Below are 22,113 nucleotides of genomic sequence, written 5' to 3'. Positions count from 1 at the left end.
CATCTTTGACCATTTCAGTAATTACAAAAAAAAAAAAAAAATGATCAGGATGTAAGGTCTTTCTGGGCACACTATCCAAAGCTTCTGCTAAGAAGGCCACATAGCCTTTCATCACTCCTGTGGGCCCAGAAGGGAAAGCACTAGAGTTGAGCAGCCCTATCTGATATGTTCCCTCGTACTATTAAGTACTCCATTCCACAGCTGGCTGAGCTATAAATTCCCTTCGTCAGGACCACTCGGAGCCACAGACGGAGCTCCTCTGTGAGTCCCATGAAGCCATGGGTTCTGGTAACCCACTGTTTACCATTGTCTGGAGAGCGATCTCATTACCAGAAGTCGGGCAGTGGGGGCAGAAGGAAAGTTAAAGGGAGGGATGCCGCCTGAGGGAGCATGACTGTGACCTTCACCCTGCTCCTACCCTCACTAACCTTGCAGGCTGTGACTCTTTTCAAGCCCAGAAGGGCATTCTAGGGTCAAATAATCTCCCCGATGGCAAGGGAAGAGACTGTCCAAACACCCTGCTGAGCCAAAGAGAAAGAAAAGGCCTACTGTGTTCCAGTTAATTTGGAGAAGGTGCAAACTGTCCTGGAGCATGCCAGATTTTGATGGAAAGATTCCCCGGGGTGGAAACTTTACAGAGAAAGCACAACTGGAAGAGAATGGCCTGAAGAATTTTGAAAGATTGTCATTATTTTCATGGAACAAGGTCCCGTCTACAAGTTACCAGCACTGTCTAAAAGACATCCCAGCTATGCTTGTCACACCTTTTCTCAGGAAGAGATCTCGAAGACAGTGGTTGGTTTTTGGTGTTTTTTTTTTTTTTTTAATTTCTATGGGTTCACTATTTTTCTTCCTAAACAGTCTCAAGGTGAGCCAAGAGATTAAAAATAGTCCATAATATGTTATTATTCTAAATTAGGATATTAGTCATGTCATACCGTTGGATCTGTACTTCCCGAGCACCTTTCCAAAGTTAACATTGTTCCGATGGATAAAAATAAGAAAGTCCAAACCGGGAGGGGGAGACGTTAAATCAGTAGGCTCCAAAAAGACCTCGCCAGCTCTAACTTTCTAACCTGTCTAGCTGTGTGATATCGGACAAGTCACTTTCCCTCTCTGAATCTCAGCTTCATAATTTAGAACAGCGGGAGGTCAGATACCTTCAGGATTTAACATTCTAATTGGACGGGAAGCTATGAGGCACAGCTAATATGCTCTTCTCTTCCACAGAGGCCTATGCCATTTAATTGTGCTAGATTTTGGCTTTTGCCTCTTTGACACTGGAGATTCTGAGTATTCTCAGAGAGAGACCCCAAAGGTCTGTGAGCTGCAATATTCTGTTATTCTGCAGAAACACCCCGTGAGTCTGGGATACAGGAGCAGATGCAGGTTTAGGGAGCGAGATGAACGGGCCAACAGCACACCCGTGTATCTCCATGAGGTTTTGTTATTGTTTGCAGGAGGCTGTAATTCTAAGGAGGTACTGTAGTGGTAGTCACAGAGGTGGGGATTCTTCTAGATCATTAAGATGTCAACAGGCTCTCTCTCAAATGTCAAGCGTTTATTGGAATGTGGGATTAAGGGCGTCAGGCGCCCACCCCTGCTCTGACTGCTTCACTGTCACGTCCTCCGCGAAGGTTGCTGTAGAAGCTTCTGTGGTGTCACACACACAGCGGACAGCTTTCATTTCTCTTTTATTGAGCGTCTCTCAACCAGAGCACTTCTCCCAGTGTTTTGATCTGTCTGCATACCTAGTAGCCTCTTCACTGGAGAAGATGCTTGAGAGCTGAAATGCCCGTCTGTCCTATTCATGTATCTATCTCTGTCCCCAGGAATGCATCTGGTACATAGCAGACATCTCATAAGTGTTTGTTGAATGGCTGAGCACCTTCGATGAGCAGGCACGGGGTGCAGGTGCGTTGTCTTCATGTTTGCACGTATGCTTACCACTCCCCTGCAGGAGAAAGAGCGCTGTTCCTGACATTCCAACTGAGTATCTAGGGCCTGGACAGGTGAAATGACTTGTTCAAGTTACACAGCTGGGGAGTGACAGGTGCACATCTGTGTGTCAGACCTCAGAGTTCATGGGTCTCCTATCCTCCCGTGGTGCTAAGGACATCTTTGAAGAAGTAAAGCCTAAAACCAAACAACTGAATTCACAGCCCAATGGTATCGGCAGAGCACAGGCCTGGTTCCAACCTGAGTAGGTTTTTAGAAGCCCTGACTGAGGGCGACACTGCCAGCGCTCCCAAGCTTGGTGAGCAAAGCAAATTACGGGGAGAGGGAGGGACTGGAAGGTGGAAGTGCTCCAGGCCTCACCCAGCTTCCGGCTAGGTACGTCGGGGGTTTCCATTTCAGCCTCCAGACTAGTGCTACAACCAGCAAGGTCTCAGCAGAAGCCGGGTTCTGGCTAAGCTGGAGTCCCGAGCTGGAACTGGAATGCAAGCCTTCCTGATTCAGTTAAGCAAGTCCTCGGAAAGGCCACTTTCCCTCCCTGGTCTCAGGGTTTGGCCCAGGGATTTTAGAGCATTTCAGCTCTAAGCTGGGACCAAAGGCATCAGGAGCTTGTTAGAAACGTCGGATCTCGGGCCCTTCTCTCAACCTTTTGAACTGTAATCTGCGTTTTAGCAAGCGTCCTGGATGGTTCAGAAGCACGTTAAAATTTGAGAAACACTCCTCTAGAAGTTATTCTAAGTTCTTTTCTGGCTCTAATATTTTAGGAATCTGGATTAGGAATCTTTACAGTCACCCCAAAACCAGCAAGTTAATGAATTAGGGTCACAGAGCAATCCAAGTAGCCCAATCATCTCAACAGTGTCTTCTAAAGAATATTGTTAACTCACTGATATTATTATTAATGGCCTATTAATTTCCTAAGTACCTACCATATACAAACAACACAGCATACAGTATCTTGAATCATCACGACAGCCTTGCAAGAGAAATCGTATTATCCCTACTTTACCAATGAGGAAATAATCTCATAAATTAATAAAATTTCCCCTGGCTACCTGGAGAAATCAGAACTAGAACCAGAATCATAACCCAGAGTATTTACAGCCCATGCTTTTTCCGGTACCTCCCACTGCCTCTCACAAAATCATAACCTAAAGTAAGAAGGGTAGAGCTGCGATGCAAAGACAGGTGACTAGCAGGTTATGGACTCATTCTTCTGCAATGAAGAAAACCAAAAAGGTAGGCTAAGGTCTACTCATGCCTAAAAAATAGCTGGCAACCTAGCCTGTTCCCCGAGCCCTGGAAGAGCTGGGCCTGCATGTCAGACGTGTGGAGCTCGAGCTACATTTAAAACTGCTATCAGAAGGGATCATTCAGAAGCCCATTTACACCAAGATATTAATCAAGCCGAAAACACAAATAGGCTTGAGGAAGGGTTAGTCATACTCAGAGATCCAAAGTACACAACTGTTAATGGGTGCCAAGCTTCTGACCTGTCCAAAAGGACTCTTCAGTGCCTGTGATAGGTAGGTACCGAATTCGAGAAACCACTAGTCCCTCAAATCACAGTCAGTGCTGGAGTTTTGATGTCATTTAACACCCAACAATAACCTCTTACATACTGTCGTTGCCATAAACACAAGAAGTTGCATGGAGTCTGTCTTCCCAACAAGGGCTGTCCTTCATTTTTATGTAGAAACCCTCTCTCCAGAGCACACAGAAATGGGCAGTTGGACAGTATTCTCCAGAAGATGTAGGTTTTTACTTGGGTAAACGAATGATTATCCCTCCCAGCGAAATGACTACACAGAGCTCTAATCAATCAATTTGTCAATGGCTATTTCACTTCAAGAGACAGTATCCCTATTCCGTATCTGGCTGGTACAAATAGGACCTATTTGCTGGGTACCCATGTCTATGGTACAGAAAGTCCTAGAGTTGGGCAGGATCCACAAAAAGATCCGACCCTGCCTCCAGGCAAGGAAAGTATGGTTGTTCTGACTTTGCAGATGAGAGAGTTTAGTTCTCAAGCCGAGACTAAACGTCTTGCCCAGAGTCACGTTATCAGGAAAAGACTGAGGGAGGACAAGAGCACAGTCCCGGGGAGGGGCCTCACTCCACTCTACTGTCAGCACCTCCCAACCCCTTGGGCGCCCTGCCCCCTGCCTGGGCCTGGAGGAAGCGCTTCTGAGACTCCTCCCCCTCAGTCTTAGGGGCTCCCCTCTCTGTGTGTTCCATTCTTCATTCTCCTTCAAGTTGTATGTTTTCATTTCCCACTCCCAGTGTCTTTAGCAGGCTCTTGGAGCAGTTTGACATCCCCCCTTCCTAGATGCTCCCTTTGTACTTCACGCCCCCTCCTGCGATGGCTTCCTGCTTGTGGATATGAGCAGGAATTCAGAGACAAGTTCCCACCCTCCCCTTGGCCACCCTGGAAAGACTGGCTTCCCGTAAGCTGCAAATTCTGGGGAAAGTCATTCTGTTTCTTCTTCAAAGCTATTCATCTGAGAAAAACCAAACCAAACCAAACCAAAACAAAACGAACCCCAGAACACCTAGTACAGGAAGGTTCATTGGGGAGTGCTCTTACAGTGATCAAGGTCATGGAAGTGCGAACACACACCACGTCTGAAGGGCGAAATGGGCCATGAACCTGAGAAGTCTTCTGGGAGAATTCTAGATCGTGAAAAGAGATGACCACACCAAAGGTGTATTTTCTCCCGCAATTCCCGAGAGGTGCCTGCTATGTTCCTTAGTCAGATTCTAGAGCTCACACCTGGGACCAAAGACAGGTGGCCACTGCTCTGGGAGTTCTGCTTCTGCAAGATGTGTCCCGTACCCAAGCCATACTGACTCATCTCACCTAGCCTGGGCAAGTCTCATACCATAAAACAGCCTACAGGCATTTACAGAGATTGCCAAGTTTCAACCAACCTTGCAATTTCCAAATTGAAGGAGAGATGCCTGAAATCTGGTTATAAAATACAACCTCATGATGGCCCTGGGGGGAAAAAACCCAGTGCCACTTGCTTCCCCGAGGATGCCCTGATTGGGCTGGCTCTGCCTCAGGATGGAAAGGCTCAGCCTCAAGGCTCACACGAGCCTCTGGTGTGAGGAGGGGAGGAAGGAGAGAACCAACGGGCCTCCTAGCTCCTGCTTAGTCACAAGAATTCTCCAAAACCTGACATCAAAACTTCTGTCATCCCACATCTCCACTGGCCATATCATTCTGAGTTCCAGTGGACGGATTATTCTGCATCCTTCAATCCTGCCAGGGAATTCCCTGCCCAGAGACCATTTAAAGTGAGAAAACCGAAGGAAGGTCTGGAAATGGACCCTGCTGGTGGTGCCTGCTGAAAATCTTGCACACCTGTGCTGGGACCCGAGTTTGACATTGACGCGATATGAGGAAAAACTGTAGGGACAGAAAGAGATGGCAAGGGATGGAGGGGGCTAGAATATGGAAAAGTTACTTACACTGTTTCATCATTCTTGAACTCCAGCTCCCCGTACGCGTCTTCAAAATCCTCACCACCACCCTTGGCTGTCCCCTCTACTGTCCTAAAGGGGACGATTACCGTGCCCCGGGCACCTGATGTCCGCAGAACCTTGACCTCCAAGACACCGATACTCTCGCTGACATGAATAGTGTCACATTCAAACGTGAAAATGCCTGCATGGTCATCATCCAAAATGGTGACTGTGGCCACATAAGGGGATACCAGGATGGCCCGGGGCAATGGAAGATTATTGAGGACTATCGGAGGGATCCCCTCCTCCAGCTGCTCCTCCTCTACACGGACGTTGCTCAACCTCACAAAAAAGTGTTCATCCTCCTCGAAGATGTCATCGTCGATGATGCCCACCGAGAACTCCTTCTGGGTCTCTCCTGGCTTCAGAACCACAGTGCCCTCTGTGAACTCATAGTCTGCCCCGGCATTGGCAGAACCATCCTCTGTTTTGTAGTCCACGTACACGGTCTTGGACATGTCCCCCCCTTTCCTCACCACGGTCAGGAGGACAGCCCCGCAGTTCTCCAGGCACTGGTAAGAGCACGGGTCAAAGAAGACCTTTGAGACAAAGTCCTCAGGCTCATTGGTGTGCACCTCATTGATGCTGGAGGCCTTCTTGGCTTGTTCCGCCGCGTGCTTCTTCAGGACATTGCCTGCGCCGGTCATCATACGGGTAGCTTGGATCCGGTAGAAGGCACGACTCTTCTGTTGATGGGAAAGAGCGTAGTAATTGGCCATCTCCACCAGCTGATCTAAGTCCTTCTCTGGGTGTTTCTGCTTCAGATCCTTGAGAATCCGGATCATCTCCCTGCGGGACTCATCTACTTCCTTCCCTTCCACAGGCACCAGGTTCCCGTCCAGGAAGTGGGAATTCATCATTTTTCCATCCATCTCAATGCCCTTGGGGTGGTCGCCCTCTGTCTCTATGATAATTGCTCGGTGTTTGTCTGTGCGATACTTTTTGTGCATGTATTTGTAGAAGAGCAGTCGCCTATCTGCCACCCAGGCCAGAAGGACACACACGGGGAAGAAGGAGAGAGTGAGGAGGCCTTCCCAAACCTGAACCACACCAGGGGAGAAGACTGCCAGGATCATATAGAGCCAGATGTAGGCGAAGATGCTCCAAGCAGCAGTGATGAGGAAGACTCGCAGGTGCTTGATCTTGCGAGTCTCTCCATCGGGGATCACATAGACGCAGATGCCAATGATGATGAACATGTTAAAGGCTGCACTGCCCACGATGGTAGAAGGTCCCAGATCGCCAGCAATGAACCCATGACCACACACCTCAATTAAAGAGAGAAGGATCTCAGGAGCAGAGGAACCCAAGGCCATCAGGGTCAGGTTGGAGACCGTTTCATTCCAGATCCGAATCGTCGTTGTGCTGGTCTCTCCATTGGGCTTTTTGATAGTCACCTCTCTCTCTTGGGAAGTGATGACTTCAATAGATGCCATAAAGCGGTCAGCAATGATGGACACCCCAAGGAACATGTATATCAGGGCCACAAAATAGACAATGACCCTGGCAATCTTGTCCCCAAGGGAAGGGTTCTCCGGATACCAGATTGGCAGGATGACACCCTCCTTGCAGTCCGATGACTCGGAACAGGACTCATTGTTCTGTCCTGTGCTGGGCACCTCCCCTGAGCCACCAGCCTCTGCCCGAAGACCATTCAGGAAGAGCACAAAAGTAATCAGCCCAAAATGGAGGAAGGCAGAGGTGAGAGGCTGCAACCTTAACCACGCCATACACGAGATTTAGCCGCTGGCTTCCACTGCAGCACCAATGGTCCTCCTGACAGGCCAGAGACCTAGAAAAGACCAGAGAGGCAGGGAAAGGCATGAGAAAAAGGGGGACAGCAAATGGCAGGTTCCCACCAATACAAATTGATGTTTCACCTTGAGCGACATATTGCACTAACATATGGGGCAGTCTCTCACTCGGAAAAAAAGATGTCAATGGGAGGCACGAATAGCGACTCTGTCCGCAGGACCATCTGGTGGAGACTCAGTGAAAAATGGCTTAAAAGAGCTGGGAATGTTGGTAATGAAAACATAAGTGATACCCTTCCAGTCCTGTCTCCAAACCCCACTGTTATCCGCGAGAGTTCTCAAGAATCAACTGAAAATAGGCCAAGCATGACCCAAATCTTCATTCCTTGTAGTGTTTCTAGGGTTTGGGGGCTTCTTCCCCCCGCTGTTGTCATACTCAAGAATTCTACATGACATACGTGTGCCAGAAGAGTACAGATGGAGCTGAACTTTTCTCATGGGTTACTCCCCCGGAAATAGAACACATCACTCTGCATGCAATTGAGCCCACTTGGGAAAAACTTCTTCCCTGAATGCAAAACTTCTACAAGCAAGCTGTAATTCTGACATTTCTTGGGAAATCAAGAGGACAGACAGTGTCGCGGATGCTCCCTGCAGGATAGCTAAACCAAGGCCCCCATCAGCTGTGCTCAAGCCCCAGTCCACAGCCTCCTTAGCCCTCTAGCAAAACATTCTTATGGGACCATTGAGACACTCAGTTACAGGAAGATGAAAATCAGCCAGCCACTCAAATTCCAAACCCAGACACTGAAAGGGCCAAGTGATAGAAATCACTATTAATAAAACATGCAAGTGGCTCTCGAATGCGTTTTTTTAAAACTCAAGGCAAGATTTGGGGGTGAAATGCAGCCCCACCTGCTGGCTGGGACCACTAAGAGGTGAGCATGAATTCAAGAGAATGGGAAGAAATTCAGCAGAAACTATGAGTTCATCTTTCCAATCACTGCCTCATTCAGATTCAATGAGAATGCACATAACCATGCCATAGCTTTAAAAAACAAAAAGCTATTTGCCCATTACCTCTGCTACAGCCCTGCGGGATTCCTTGAGTAACAGAAGCATGTTAATTTCATCTGCACAGCACCTTACAGGGTTTCAGGTCCTGTCCCCTGTCTCCACTGCTTCCCATCTCAGAAAATAGCACCTCCATCCGCCGGGTTATGCGTGCTGGGCAATGAGTGTTGTTCATTTCCAGTCCTCCCTTTCACTCCTGTCCCTTGTCTACTCAGCACCCAGACTCTCCCCTCATCTCTACAAGCACCGTCAGAGCCGCCATCACCCCTCACTTCGTGAATCTACTGCAGTGACCTCCTCACTGAACTCCCCACTCCAATTCTCACCCTTCCCCCACTTCATTTCCTTATACAGCAACAGTCATCTTTTCTAAAAAAAACCCCAGACCTATACTGTCATGTCCCTATTTGAAGCCCTGCTGTAGATTCCTCTCCCCACCCCCCGCTTTTTTTAAAGATTTTATTCATTTATTTGACACACAGAGAGAGTATAGGCAGAGGGAGAGGCAGGCAGAGGGAGAGGGAGAAGGAGGCTCCCCGATGAGCAAGGAGCCCAATGTAGGGCTGGATCCCAGCACCCTGGGATCATGTCCTGAGCTGAAGGCAGATGTTAAACCACCTGAGCTACCCAGGCGCCCCAGTTCCTTTTATTCTTAATAGAAAGACTCTTTACTGGGGCACCTGGGTGGCTCAGTGGGTTTAGCCGCTGCCTTCGGCTCAGGTCATGATCTCGGGGTCCCGGGATCGAGTCCCCCATCGGGCTCTCTGCTCAGCAGGGAGCCTGCTTCCTCTTCTCTCTCTCTGCCTGCCTCTCTACCTACTTGTGATCTCTCTCTGTCAAATAAATAAATAAAATCTTAAAAAAAAAAGACAAAAAAATAAAAAAAGAAAGACTCTTTCCTGTAACCTATGAAGTCTCCTCTCCCCTTTCATCTTCTGCCCTCTCCTTCCTACCATATTTCAGCAACAGTGGCTTCATATCAGGCCCTGGAGATAACCAAGTTATTTTCTACCTCAGGACCTTTGCACACAACACCAACCACATGTGCCTGAAATGAGCATTTCTCCTTGGTACCCACACTCTTAACAATGCTTTAGATCTCAGCGTATCACTGTCCCAGAAAAAATTATCCTCACTCCTTAAGATGGTCAACTTTCTCTGTTATGTCCTCTCATCACACTCGACTTTCCTTCACAGCAGTTTTAAAACTTTGAAATTAGATATTTACGGGATTATATAATTAATGTCTAGCTCAGCCATTAAACTCTGAATGAAATCAAGGCAAAGACTATGTTTATTCTGTTTATCTTGGTATCCTAAATAGTCAATTAGTAAGTGCTCAGTAAATGGATGTTTTTGGAACAAATACAGCCACTCAGGAAGCTTCTTCGGTGCTATCAGCTGAGTTGTGTCCCCTCCCCACAACTCATATGTCGAACCCTTAGGCTCCAGTGTGACTATATTGGGAGACAGGGCTTTCAGGAGATAGTTAAAGTTAAATGAGGGTATAAGAGCTGGTCCTACTCTGATAGGATTGATGGCTTTACAAGAAGAGGAAAAGAGAAAGCGCTCTCTCCCCCACCACACGGTGAGAAAGTGGCCATTGGCAAGCGAGGAAGAGAGCTCTCACCAGAAAATGAATTGGCCAGCACCTTGATCTTGGACACTGCAGCCTCCAGAACTGTGAGAAAATAAATTTCTATTGTTTAAGATGCCTAGTCTATGGCATTATTACGGCTGCCTGAGCTGAGTAATACACTCAGACATCGGCCTTCTTTAAAGCCACTTTATGACCCGAATTACAGCCATTTGCTTCAGGAAAAAATAGATCTCACAGACAAATCCTGACGAGATTTCAGAGGCTATGTATGACCTCTCAAAATCCCCAAGGCTGGTACTCAAAGAGAAATTCCCCTCAGGACACCGTGCGCCCGGGTGCGTACTGTAATCATGAAGGCCTCCCTTCCAAAGAGCTCCGTGGATTAACTTGGTTTCATATTCCCCAGAATGGCAGCCCAGTGCTGAGGCCGCCTTCCCCTTAGTCTAGGTACTGGGCGTCATCACAGCACGTGCTCAAGGCTTGGATCTCACTCAGAAGAGGTTATGAGGCTGACGGTGGAAGAGGGGGGCGGCTGAAACTGTTTGGTATCCATGTCAGAGGCTGAAAAGTCTCTCATAATCTGTGATGTACACAGAGAACTACCCCCCACCCCCCCAGGTTTGGCACTCACCAGCCCCAGAGAATTGTGGACAGAGAAGGATCTTGGCACCCTGCCTTGACCTCTGCAAACCCTCCATTTTGTGGATTCTGATAAGCCCCATGCAGTAGGAGACAGAAGGTGGGCGCAGCTGGAGCAGCTCTGGGATCAAGAGCCCGCCTGGTGATGGGAGGTGGCAGCTGCGAGGGCCCCGCCATCCCGAAGGGGGTGAGCCATCCACAGGTTAGGGAAGAGGGCTGGCTTTCTGCAGTCAACGGACATGGAACGCAGAGGCAGTAGAGTCGTCCCGACCAACAGAAGACAAGGACCCCCACTCATCTTACGCAGCACGAGAATAAGGAAGATCATGTGTCTTTGCTCTCCCAGGTCTTGCAAACACCTGTGGCAATGGGTTTCTGTAGGGAATATGCTGTCACGTGGTCAGAATCGGGGCTAACTTTAGAAAGACAGAAAATGAATGAATGGAAGGAAACGATGAAAGAGAACAAGGCAGGAATTAAGTCCTTGGAATTGAAGGTGGAAAATGGCCTGTGGATTCCCAATTGTTCCTTCTGCCCTGGCCAGGCAATGGTTTCTGTCCGAGATGGTTAGGGGGAGCGTGGACACTGCGGATGACCGGGCCAATGATCACTTTTCTGTGCTGTAACTGCTGGCCCCGGACACATCGGAGGCAGATCCCAACCTACTAGGGGTCCACCCCAGCTCCTTCAAAACCCAAATGATCTTCTGTGGTTCTTAATCAGCCCTAAGGCGTAGTCAGGGATATGACTCAGCTTGAGAATGCCAATATCACCCCAAATAATGAAGACGTTAATAACAGTCACTAACACACATAAGTGCTTAATGTGTGCGTAACGCTAAACACTTCCTCACTTAATTTTCATAACGATCCTATGAGATTAGTACTATTTTTATCCCTGTTTTCCATTTTGGGAAACTAAGTCTTAATTAAGTCATTTAATCAAAGTATAAAGCAAGGAAGTAGGAGGTCCAGAACTCACACACAGATGACATAAAATGTATGGCTTCAACCACTCCATTTTACTAAGATGTCCCGACTTTGTTGCAGAATGTCCGTGGCTCCCCGTCAGCTTCCAATTTTCTGTGGATTTAGAAGCAATAGGACGGACCCATCCACCCTGACAGGACAGACTGACCATTTGGCAAAGTTGCCTGGTCTCCAGGCTTTGGGGGTGTCCCGGCTGCCTGAGGGGACCTCCCAGCTGAGTATTCTCCTTCTCGCCAGTTCAAAACTCACTAAAGCCAATGGCTTGCCAGGCTTGGTACTAGATGTCAACGGGCAAAATGAACAGTAAGACACAGGCTTTGCCCCCAAAGGTACCATGCAGCAGGGGATGCACAAATACGCATTTTTACTACAGGAAGTGAACGCACAGGGGCAAAATGCTGGGGGCACATGAGGAGGGCAGTGAGCCAGCCTGGAGAGTCAGGGAGGCATTCGGAAGGAAGCGATCCTTGAAATGAGTCTTCAAGCACAAGTGAGCTTTCGTCAAGAAGAAGGAAGGACGGACTGGAGGGACGGAGGAGAAGGGGGAGGCGCAGGGAGGGGAAAGGAAGAGAAGGAAGAGGGACATGGAGTCCAAAAGGAGAGCCTCTTTGGCAAGGAGGAAAGACATGGAGACGTGGAAAAAAGCCTGCGGTGTGCCTGCGGTTATACGGGATTCAGTGTGAGGCCGGAGGCATGACGATGAGTGCCCGGGAGACTGGACACGTAGGGAGGACTCCGTTCCTGGCAAGTCTTACATGACAGGCTGAGAAGATGCATTTCATCCGAAGGGCAGTGAAAAGCCCAGGACAGGATTTTAAACAGGAGGATGACATGGTCTGATTTGTCCTTCAGAAAACCCAATTTGGCTAAAGGGTTTAAGATGGCTGTTTGAGGGGAACAGGACTGAAGCGGGAAGATGAGCTAGACACCCACTGGAAACCGAACAGATACTGATAAAGAGGATGGGCCTGGGGTGTTTCTGCCTATGATGACCCTCGGTCCCCATGTCATGTTCCTCCTCCTCGGCCTAACCAATGCTCCGGCTCAGCCCATGGCTTCTCATCTCTTTCCTGGATTATTTTCCAAACACCCCCAGGGCCATCTGCAAGGTGTCTGTGTCCTCAGCAGTGGCTCCTGACATCTTTTAATATCACTGGCAAATTTAATTAAAGTCACTGTTCCTCTGCTCTTCCAGATCATTAATAAAACAGTGCCACCAGGCCAGACAGAGCAAATTCTCCCTCCTGCTACGCCCTCCGCTTTCTCCAATGGGAACACTGCTCCAGGCCTGTCACCAGCCTGAGTAGAGTCGTCCGGCTCTGCTTCTAAATCTGGGCCCCCGCACAGGCGTCACGGCCAATCCACATTCAAGTTTTCAGGCTGCACTGAATGCCATGTGTCAGCCGAGTGCAAGAGCACAGTGTCTTTTCCTGCACTTCCCTGGGGTGGGGGGAGTCGGTGCCCAGTCCTCTCTATAGCAGAGCTCCCTAGACACTCAGGAGCGACACCCTCGCACTCTCTGGAGTAGGAAAGTGGTGACCTCGGCCACTTAGGTGGTTTGACGGTCACCACAGGGATCCAAGGAGGAAAACACAATGATGCTGGACTAGAGGCATTATTATTTCTGTGAATCTTGATAGTGAAAGAAGATGCTATTATCCTCATGTTCTGTTTTACAGATAAGCTCATTCGAACGCCTAAAGATTAAGTAATTTGCCTGACACTGCAGGAAGCAAGTAGAAAGCAAAGCATCTGAGTACTGGCAGCACGACTTTGGGGCATCTGGAGTCACCCACTGGCTTGGGGTGTGCCCTGGGCTTGGAGCTGCCTTGAAGCACGGGCCCAGGAAGGATGGGATAAGCCTGTCTGGGGGTGCCATTCTCACCATGAGCTCAGCGGCTCTCCGTACTCTGGGGCAGCCTGGGGCGGTGAGGGAGCCCCAGATTTGAAAGCAGGAGCTAAGAACTGTTTCCACGAGCTATAAAATTTTAAAGAGTCCCTGCACCTCTCAGGCAATTAGCTTCCTCGTCCAGAAAACTCATGTCGGGTTGGATGATCTCCACAGGACAAAGATTCTCTGATCGCAGGGAGGCGCGTCTCTCCAAAGACAAGGAACCAAAGGGACATGTTCACATTAGCTTGGCCCCAAGCAGTGTGAGAAACGGGCACAGAATTCAGACTCCCATGGAGCCCTCTGAGAAGAAGAGGGTAGGTGAAGTCAGGATGGTAGGAAGATGCGGCCCAAGGAAAAGGCAAGGAGAGCCTACCTTCTGGACTAGCCAAACGCACGTTGGATCAAATTCATTTTTTAAACAACCGCTCTTTGAATGCCCACCCCAGGCCAAGCGCTATGCTTGGGGAGTAATGCCATGAACGAGCTATGCCTTGTCCTCAACCTTTGAGTTTTTCTTCTGATAAGGGATGGAGACAAATAAGGAATTCCGGGAATCACTGGTTATGATGACGTCATGGGAAGTCCTATCTGCTCCTTGTGCAGCTCTGAGCTCCCGGGTTGGTCCCTGCACTCCTTGCTTCAAACCATGTGGGCAGTGGCTGCAATGCAGCACGGCTTCATAATATAAAGAATCTTGCAGTAGTATGTGATACGGCATTTTACAATTCTTGCTTCTCTGGTCTCATGAGATTGGCAGATGTGCCTTCCCTAGAAGTCCCTCAAGTTCTTAATGACATCCAAACCGTAGGATAACCTCACGGAACCCTGCTGACATTCTCCTAGACACTATCACACCAGCAGAGGAACCCCCCCGGGGCTGTGTCCGGGAGCAGCAGCCTCAGCCTCCTTGTGGTTTGTATAATCCACTTTTAAAATGACAACAAAACCAATAATCATATCTATTTACCAAGAGCCTACTCTACAGCCAGCATTGCATTAAGCACTTTTCCAGCTGCTACTCAATACCTAAGCAGCCCACAGTGAGTCAATCATTATTGTCCATGTTAGAAATGAGGGGACTTGGGCTCAGAGATTAATAAGCCACCCAAAGGCCACTAGATGAGCAAGGAGCACAGCCAGGCTATGAAGTTTGGTATGTCAACTGCCAAAATCTGTTTTCCCAACCTCAGGGGGTAAAAGGGAGGTTGGAAGAGTAGGGTAAGAATCTGGTGCCCTTACATCAAGAACCAAGAGTCCCCCAAACCTCTACCTCCTTTGGAAAGCCTGCCCTGGCAATGCCCTCTTCCTCCACCTTCAGAACACCTCATTCACTCTCCTGTGTTCCTCTAACGCGCTGACCACCCCTGAAGGACTTACACTGACCTGGGCTTATAAGCTCGCATGTCTATCTTCTACACTTTTTTTTTTTAAGGTTTTGTTTATTTTTTGACAGAGAAAGAGCACAAGCAGGGGGAACGGCAGACAGAGGGAGAGGGAGACGCAGACTCTCTGCTAGGCGGGGAGCCTGAAGCGGGGCTCGATCCCAGGACCCCAGGATCATGACCTGAGCCGAAGGCAGATGCCTAACCACTGAGCCATCCAGGATACCCCATCTTCTACAATCTTATGGGAACCCCCTGAGGGATCTCAATGCAGTTTTGGGTAGACTGATTGATTGATTGATTTTTTAGGACAAGTGGTCATAAGCAGTGGAACTCTCTTGTTAGGGTCAAGAGGTTCAACCTGAACTGACATCCTCTCTGCCTCTAAAATTTTATGAACTCAAAGGCTCATTGATTCCATGACTCTAAGGATTACCAGACTCTGTGGAAGCCAGAGGACTTTTAGCCTCCACAAGTCCCTGACAGATCTAGGGAGCCAGGAACAATGAGAGTGGGCCAGAGATAGGAAGAGGAGAAGTTGTGTTCTCCACTTACGTTCTGCTTCTCCCACTGTAGGACCTGCAATAGCTTCTAAGTCATCCCCCAAGCTGGAGGGAGGAATGGAGTTGGGACCGCATGCTGGAGAGCCCTGTGCATTCAACTAACTTTGGAGCTCTAGAACATTCAGACATCTGGACCCTGCTCTAAACCTAAGTTTTGGACTCTCCAGGACAGGAGCCCCAATATCTAGGTCTCTTAATTAAAAGTTCCTTACCAGATTTTGAGGTACAGTCAAGGTTGAAAAGCCTGGGAGAGAAGAGAAGGGATGCAGCCTGACTCTGACACCAGCAGCTCAGTAATTCCAACCATTAGAGACTCTCTCTGGCCAGGAGAAGAAGTCTTGGTGTCTAGTGAGCTGACTCATGATGGGTATCCGAACGTCTTTCTATGTACTAGACAAACCACACTCCCGGACTCTCGCTTTCATACCTTGCCAAGGGTATGCCTATCCACACAAGTAGATTTTCCCTTTGTCTCCCTCTAAACCTGCTGTCTGCTGGGTTTATACTTCTACTAAGGAAATGTAAAAGATCCAGAGTTCCCTTCTTTTCATGGGAAAATGATGCAACCTATCCACTTTCAGCAGGGCAGGTTCTTAGCTATTTTCACTTCCAGTGATGGGAGCTTAGGTTGGCTTGTTCACACTTTTCCTTCTGGTCTCTTAGTCTGTTCGTTCATGTGTTCATTCATTCATGCATGCACACATTTGAATGAAACCCAGTGTATGTGTCACAGGTTGATTTTCACGGAATTATGGTGAGGAAGTTACTCAGATTTACTCTGATTTATACCTTCATTTTTTTTTTTTGCACACTCAAAAAATAAAAATTAAAAGTTCCTAGAGGGTAGGAATTTGTATCTGTTTTGGTATTTCTGTATCCCCAGTGTCTATCTCAGTGCCTGGCATATAGTAGTTACTCTGTATATATTTACTGAATGAATAGATACATTGAATAAATGGGCAAAAATAGAAGGCATAATATCCAGTGATTTCTCCCACGCTTGGCAGTGTTCAAATGGAGCAGCCCATCTGTCAGGGATGCTGGGAGCAAGGTTTTTCAAGTTTGAGTAGTATGAACGAAAAATAATCCCCTTTGAGGAGTGCTCACTTCACTGAAGAACAGTGACAGAAAACCAAATCATCACAACCAAACAAGTCCTAGACGTGGAAGCATGTGTGATGCGCCAAGAGAGTGCAGAGCAAGGCTGGCCTCGCGCTGTCTACAGTCATCAGGGCCGGGTGCATGAACCGGGTTTAAGGAATGAACTGGACTTCATCAGGTGGAAGTCAGTGCATCTCTGACAAAAAACAGAAAGCCTATGCTCATGGGCGTGAAGGAGCCTGGCGGAGCAGTGTCTGCTTCGAGAAGGGGGAGCAGTGCAGCTGAAGGGCAGGGCCCTGGGCAGAAGCTGCAGAGGCAAGCGAGGAACAGTTCATAAAAGGCCTCGTACCCCCAGCCAAGGACTTAGAGCATTATCCTGGGAGCAACCGGGAGCTCCTGGCACTGATTCAATCACGGGAGGGACAAGAGTGATGCTTTTCCTTTGGACAGGAGACCTCGCGTGAGGACCATGGGGGAGCCAGGCGGGGGGAAGGAGAGCAGGGCAAGACAGGAGGCAGGAAGACGGGCCCAGAGGCTCTCCCGGCACCTGAGTGCACCAGGACCGGAACCAGAACCAGAACAGACGCAGTGAGAGTGGGCCTGCGGTGGAAAGTGTAGGTGTGTGAGCTCTTTCGGAAGAAGCATCCACAGAGACCAGAGGAAAACGGGAGAGCAGTGAAAAGAGAATGAAGAGGCATAGCGAGGACCAGACCGCATCAGACTTGCTGGCTGTCCCACTGGCCCTGCCACGTCTGTCCTGCATCAGGGATCTCCAAGCCCAAAAGCAAGGGAGCCACACAAAACCCGCTGAACTTAGATGCATGTTTCGCATTCGGGACATCCTGCAACAGAGGAGGCCAGCAAGGATTCCGGGCTCTCCGGGAAGACAGCAAGAAGGCCCTGGAATTCAACTAAAGCACCAGATGCTGCCCACTCGAGTCAACATGGTAGTTCTCTGTTGAGTCAGTTGTCCCGACTGTGATAAGCTCTGGAGATGGGGTGATGAGGCAGGTTTGGCCCTCCATGGACTGGTGCACGGAAAAGCACACCAGATCTGGATCTAGATGTGAGCAACGGGTTTGGGGATTTATGTGCACAGGCTGAGAGCGTCCCAGACGTGGTGGAGTTGGACTTCTCATGTCTATCTCATGTCTGTCTCAAAGGAGCATGCAGTTTCACAGAAAAGAAAATAAACTCGTGACCACACTGTCCTTCTGAAATACTGTTAGCTAGAACAATGAAAAGAATTTTTTAAAGACCCAAAATATTGAGAGGAACTCAAATCCTAGAGTGACTAAAAGAAAGCCCGATTCTGTTCATTGACTCATGAAAAAAGTATTTGTCGAGCCCTTACTAGGTGTCCATCACAGTTATAGGCTTCACTTCTGCCTGGAAGTGTTCTCAAATGTATTGAGCGGCAATTAGGTGTCCCAGTCTGCTCTAGCTACTGGGGATTCAATATTATAGCTCTTACCTAGATTCCTGCAATAGTTACTGATTTTGCCCCTTCTCTTGTGGTCTATTTTCCACAAGACAGCCAAAAAGTTCTTCTTTTTTTTTTTTTAATCAGACCCTGCCATCCTTGGCAACCTCCTCTTCCTGCAGAACTCCTCACCCTGTTACTGCCTTCTGCTTCCAACTTACTGCCTTTCATTCCCCCCACTCTGTTTTGCTGCCTGCATACTCCAGTCTAGCTAAGGTGGCGTTCTCTGAAGGTTCTAGAACATACTAAGCATGCACCTGCCCCAGGACTTTTGCATTTACTGTTCTTTCTGCTTGCACTCCCTCCCCTTACCCTAAATATCCCCAGAGGTCACTTTCTCATTTCGTTCAGGTCTCAGATGCCAGCTTCTGAGAGGCTTTCCCCTTTGTCTTCTCTGAAGGTGATCCCAGCCCTTCCCCCCAGCACTCTCTGGCCCACTACTGTTCCTTTTCTTTATGGCATAGATCACTTGCTGAAATCCTCACTGTTTCTGTTTGTCTACCAGTTTAACCTGGGCTATAATCCCCATGGTAGCTGGAAAGCTGTCCTGGTTCACCTTCCTGCCTACATTATGTTCAGGGCAGGCGCCTGGCAGGGTGAGAGTCGTGTTTGCTGACTACATCAGTGTGGCCTCCGCAGGACTAAGTTCTGTGGGAAAGAGGCAGCAGTGAGGGGGCCTCCAAACTTCCGGGGAAGCCGGCGGGTAGAGAGCCACTGACCTCAGACAGCAGTCTGTGTCCTCCCTCCAAAAGAACAAGAGCATACACTGTTCGGACAGCAGTCCTGAGGCTGTGTCTAAGCACGACTCCCTCTCTGCGCCACGGCCCCCTCATTGGCACCTTACCCCACAGTGTGCAGCATAAGAACAAGCAACATTTAGAGTGCACCATTCATTCAGCAAGTCTTAAGCAACACTAGCTGCCAATGGTTTACAAAGGCCTCCGTCCTCACCCACCTGGACTCGTGTAATCCTTTCGTGAAGCTGCTCCCACAGGCGAAGCAACCGTGGGGCTCGCTGTGATGCCAAGAATCTCTCTGCCAATTACGGATGGAGCCAGAACCAAACCTCGGTCCTCAGGCCGCCAGCATTCTCCTTCCCCCAAGCCTGAAGGAGCATCATTTCAGAACCAACCAGAAGAACATATCCCCTGCCCAGGCTGGGTCAAGGGAGTGAGAAGCCCAGGGCAGCCTGAGGGGGTATTGTTCCTGTCCCCTTCCTGTTCCCCAGAGAAAGCCTCCTGGGCTTTGGGGGTTATCCCCAGAGACAGGGCTGCCATCACTCTGCCCTGTTGTCTGCCCATCAGGGGGAAGCAGGTGATTAGCTGCCTTTAGGTCCCTTTCCCTCGGCTCCTTCTCCAGGAGCCTGATTTATTTTAATGCCACTTAATTTCTCTTAATTTTCCAATGTTGAAATATGGAATTAAATCATATCATTGCCTGAATGGAGAACAAAGGGGTTCTGGCAAGCGGTCAAAGTCGTCTCTCTGAGCCACGACTGGGGGCTCTCTTGCACAATCAGCTAGCTCTAGGGCGCTCTGGGTCCTCCTGCGACAGGAGGGTGTCACGGGCAGACTCTGAGGACTGGCGGCGGCTGTGTGCTCTCCCCACTCCTCTAACGATTCCCCTAGAAGATGACTCCCCCATTTGTTCCTCCTGAGGGGCTGGAAGGCACAGACTCAACCTGATTCTTCCCATCTCAGTGGGGAGAGAGAACGCTGGTGTGGCAGGGGGTGGGCAGAGCCTGTAGAAAGCTGCTGAGCACAGGAGTCCCACAAGTCGCTCAACAGAGTCGACATAGCTCTCAAAACAGCCATCCTGGATGGAAAAGGAAGGCAGGGCAGTGCGGGAGCTGAGGCCTAGATCAGCTGGAGCGCGTGGGGTCCAGAGCACCACCTGTCATTCTGGGAATGCCCTGCAGTGTGGCAGCAGGAGGGGACTCCAGGCAGGAGCGGCAGCCTAGGGCCATCGGGGCACTCAACCGGCTCAGGGCACCATGGAGGCCACATGTCCAGAGAGTTGAGTCAGCTGGCCTCACTGCTCTCTAGAAACCCAGTGTGAAAGCAGACACACCAGGGGCTTCAGCGTGCAGCTGGAAGGTTCTGAAATGAAAGATGCTGTCGGCACTGAAAGTATTGTCAGTAGGAGGCAATCTACAGCGTGAGGAGCGAGACTCACAGAATACAGAATTATCAGGCTGGGGGGGGGGCGGCTGAAAAGTCAAGGCAGCCGACATAACGCTTTCTGATGGATAAGAAACTCAAGGCCCACGGAGCAGAAGTGGTCTCGCCTGCCGTCGTCAGATAAGAACTAAACCATAAACTTCGGGAGCTCAGCGCTGCTTCTGTTAGACCACACTGCCTGCTCCTCGTTTGATTTTTGACTCCACCACCGGCCTCTTTTATGATAAAGGGCACAGATCCCCTTTCTTGACCTTGTTTCACCCACTTCAAAAGTGAGACGGGTTCTTCATTTATTCCCGCCTTCATTTCTCACCAAACACCCACCGTGTCTCCGGCATCATGTGACAGCAAGTGGGAGCGAGAAAAAGCACTCGGTCCAAGAAGGGGGGGCAAGCCGCATGCACAAAACTACATTTCAGTGAGTATAAGGGCCTCATGAAAAACAGACACCGTGTTATCAAAATTCAGAGAGAGGCTCCCCATTGACACTCCTGCCAGGAAGAAGCATTTGAGTTTTACACTGAAGAACAGGGAGGATTCTCAGTGAAAGGTAAACCGCGAGCGGAGGCACAGAAGAGGAAAGGACAAGTTCACTGAGGGGCCCACGCGGGACCTGGAAGACGGGAACCTCCACACGCAGCGGTGAAGCGGGCCATGGAGGGCAGGTGGGCGGCTGCCAACCACGGGAGGCCCTTCTGGGTCTCTGTGGAGGACAGTGATGGGCCTAGAAGGCTGTTTTAGGAGGGGGATCTTGACCCAGTCTTACCACGAACTGAAGGACCGGGAGGCTGAAGCTGGGAAGACATTAGAAAGCTAATTTATAGAGTATGACAATAATCGCAGCTCCGTGGTAGGGGTATGGTGAGGCCTGAAGGGAAAGTCAATACAGAGCACTCTGCAACCGAGGAGCTAACAGGTGGCACAAGCACAGGTGTTGGTCACTGTAATAACAGCTGTCATTGTTACCGCTACGATGTCGTAGGAGGTTATCAAATGCACTCGGGGGCTGGTGGTAGGGACAGCGAAAGTGGGGATAGACTTCATGGACATCAGCAATATTCAGGAATAAGGCAGAGGAGACAGACAGACACTTGGGGGGTTTGAGCCAGGGTGACTGGAAGTTGGCTGGTGCCGTCAACACAAAGCGGGAAATGAAGACAAGTAGCTCTTAAGGACAAAGACGGTGTCCATTGAGCAGCAACTCAGTTTGAGGAGCTGAGGTGACATCTTGTTGGAGGTATTGTGCAAGGGGCTGGAAACAAGACACCAGGCTTGGAGAGCTGCGGTGACAGTGAAGCCGCAGTCACAGCAGAAACCACGAAGGAGACGGCAGAGGGGCGGTCGAAGGGGACAGTGGGAGGGAGGAAAGACTCCTGGAGAGGAGGTGGAAGGGGGACCATCTAGAGACCTATGGGTCCCGAAGAGCTCAGCGTGATGGGAGCCAAGTGGGGAAAGTCTTCGGGAGCTAACAGTCAATCTTATCAGGGCGAGGGGTGCGCGGGTGAGATCAGAAATCAGTTACTCCATTCGGGGGGAATGAGAAGTCGTTGGTGGGTGATAGTTGGGCAGAAGGTAGAGAAAAGTGGGAAAGCATGGAGCCAAACAAAGAAACCAGTGGTGACAAAGCGAAGACAGCGGTTTACTCTAAAAGTTCAAGAGCTAGTGAAAGCTGCATGTAAAGGGTAGGAGTTGGACAAGAGCCAGGGCTTGCTGACCATGCCTACATTTGGAGGGAGGGGACCCAGGGCTGAAGGAGAAAGCACGCAAGATGGCCTATGAAGGCAGAGCAGGGCTGGCCCCTGGGCCCCATGCAGGAGGGGAAGGGAGCTCTTTCTTACTCTGAAACCAGGGCCAGGGAAGCACAAGGAACCAAGTGGGGAGGTCAGGGTGCAAAGGAAGAACGTTGACCAAGTGCATGCTATTTGGCTTCGTTCTCAAGGATGAGCATAGCAGTGCATGACCCTGAGGTC

At 49.5% G+C, this 22,113-nt stretch overlaps 1 protein-coding gene across 6 annotated transcripts in view; it reads right to left on the bottom strand.

Moving 5' to 3' along the window:
* Positions 1 to 22,113, bottom strand: part of SLC8A3 (solute carrier family 8 member A3) — a 139,189-nt gene that overhangs the window by 111,098 nt on the left and 5,978 nt on the right. For all 6 annotated transcript variants that reach the window (XM_082733984.1, XM_082733981.1, XM_082733980.1 and 3 more), the window contains one exon: positions 5,431 to 7,276. In XM_082733984.1, the coding sequence (XP_082590110.1) occupies positions 5,431 to 7,214 (1,784 nt within the window). In that variant the 5' untranslated portion in view covers positions 7,215 to 7,276. The remainder of the gene's footprint in view (positions 1 to 5,430; positions 7,277 to 22,113) is intronic.

The sequence above is a fragment of the Mustela nivalis genome (genome assembly GCF_964662115.1).
Source record: "Mustela nivalis genome assembly, chromosome: 6".
Classification (NCBI taxonomy): Eukaryota; Metazoa; Chordata; class Mammalia; order Carnivora; family Mustelidae; genus Mustela; species Mustela nivalis.
The sequence above is the reverse complement of the archived record's forward strand: the minus strand, read 5'-3'. Positions and strand labels throughout refer to the sequence as shown.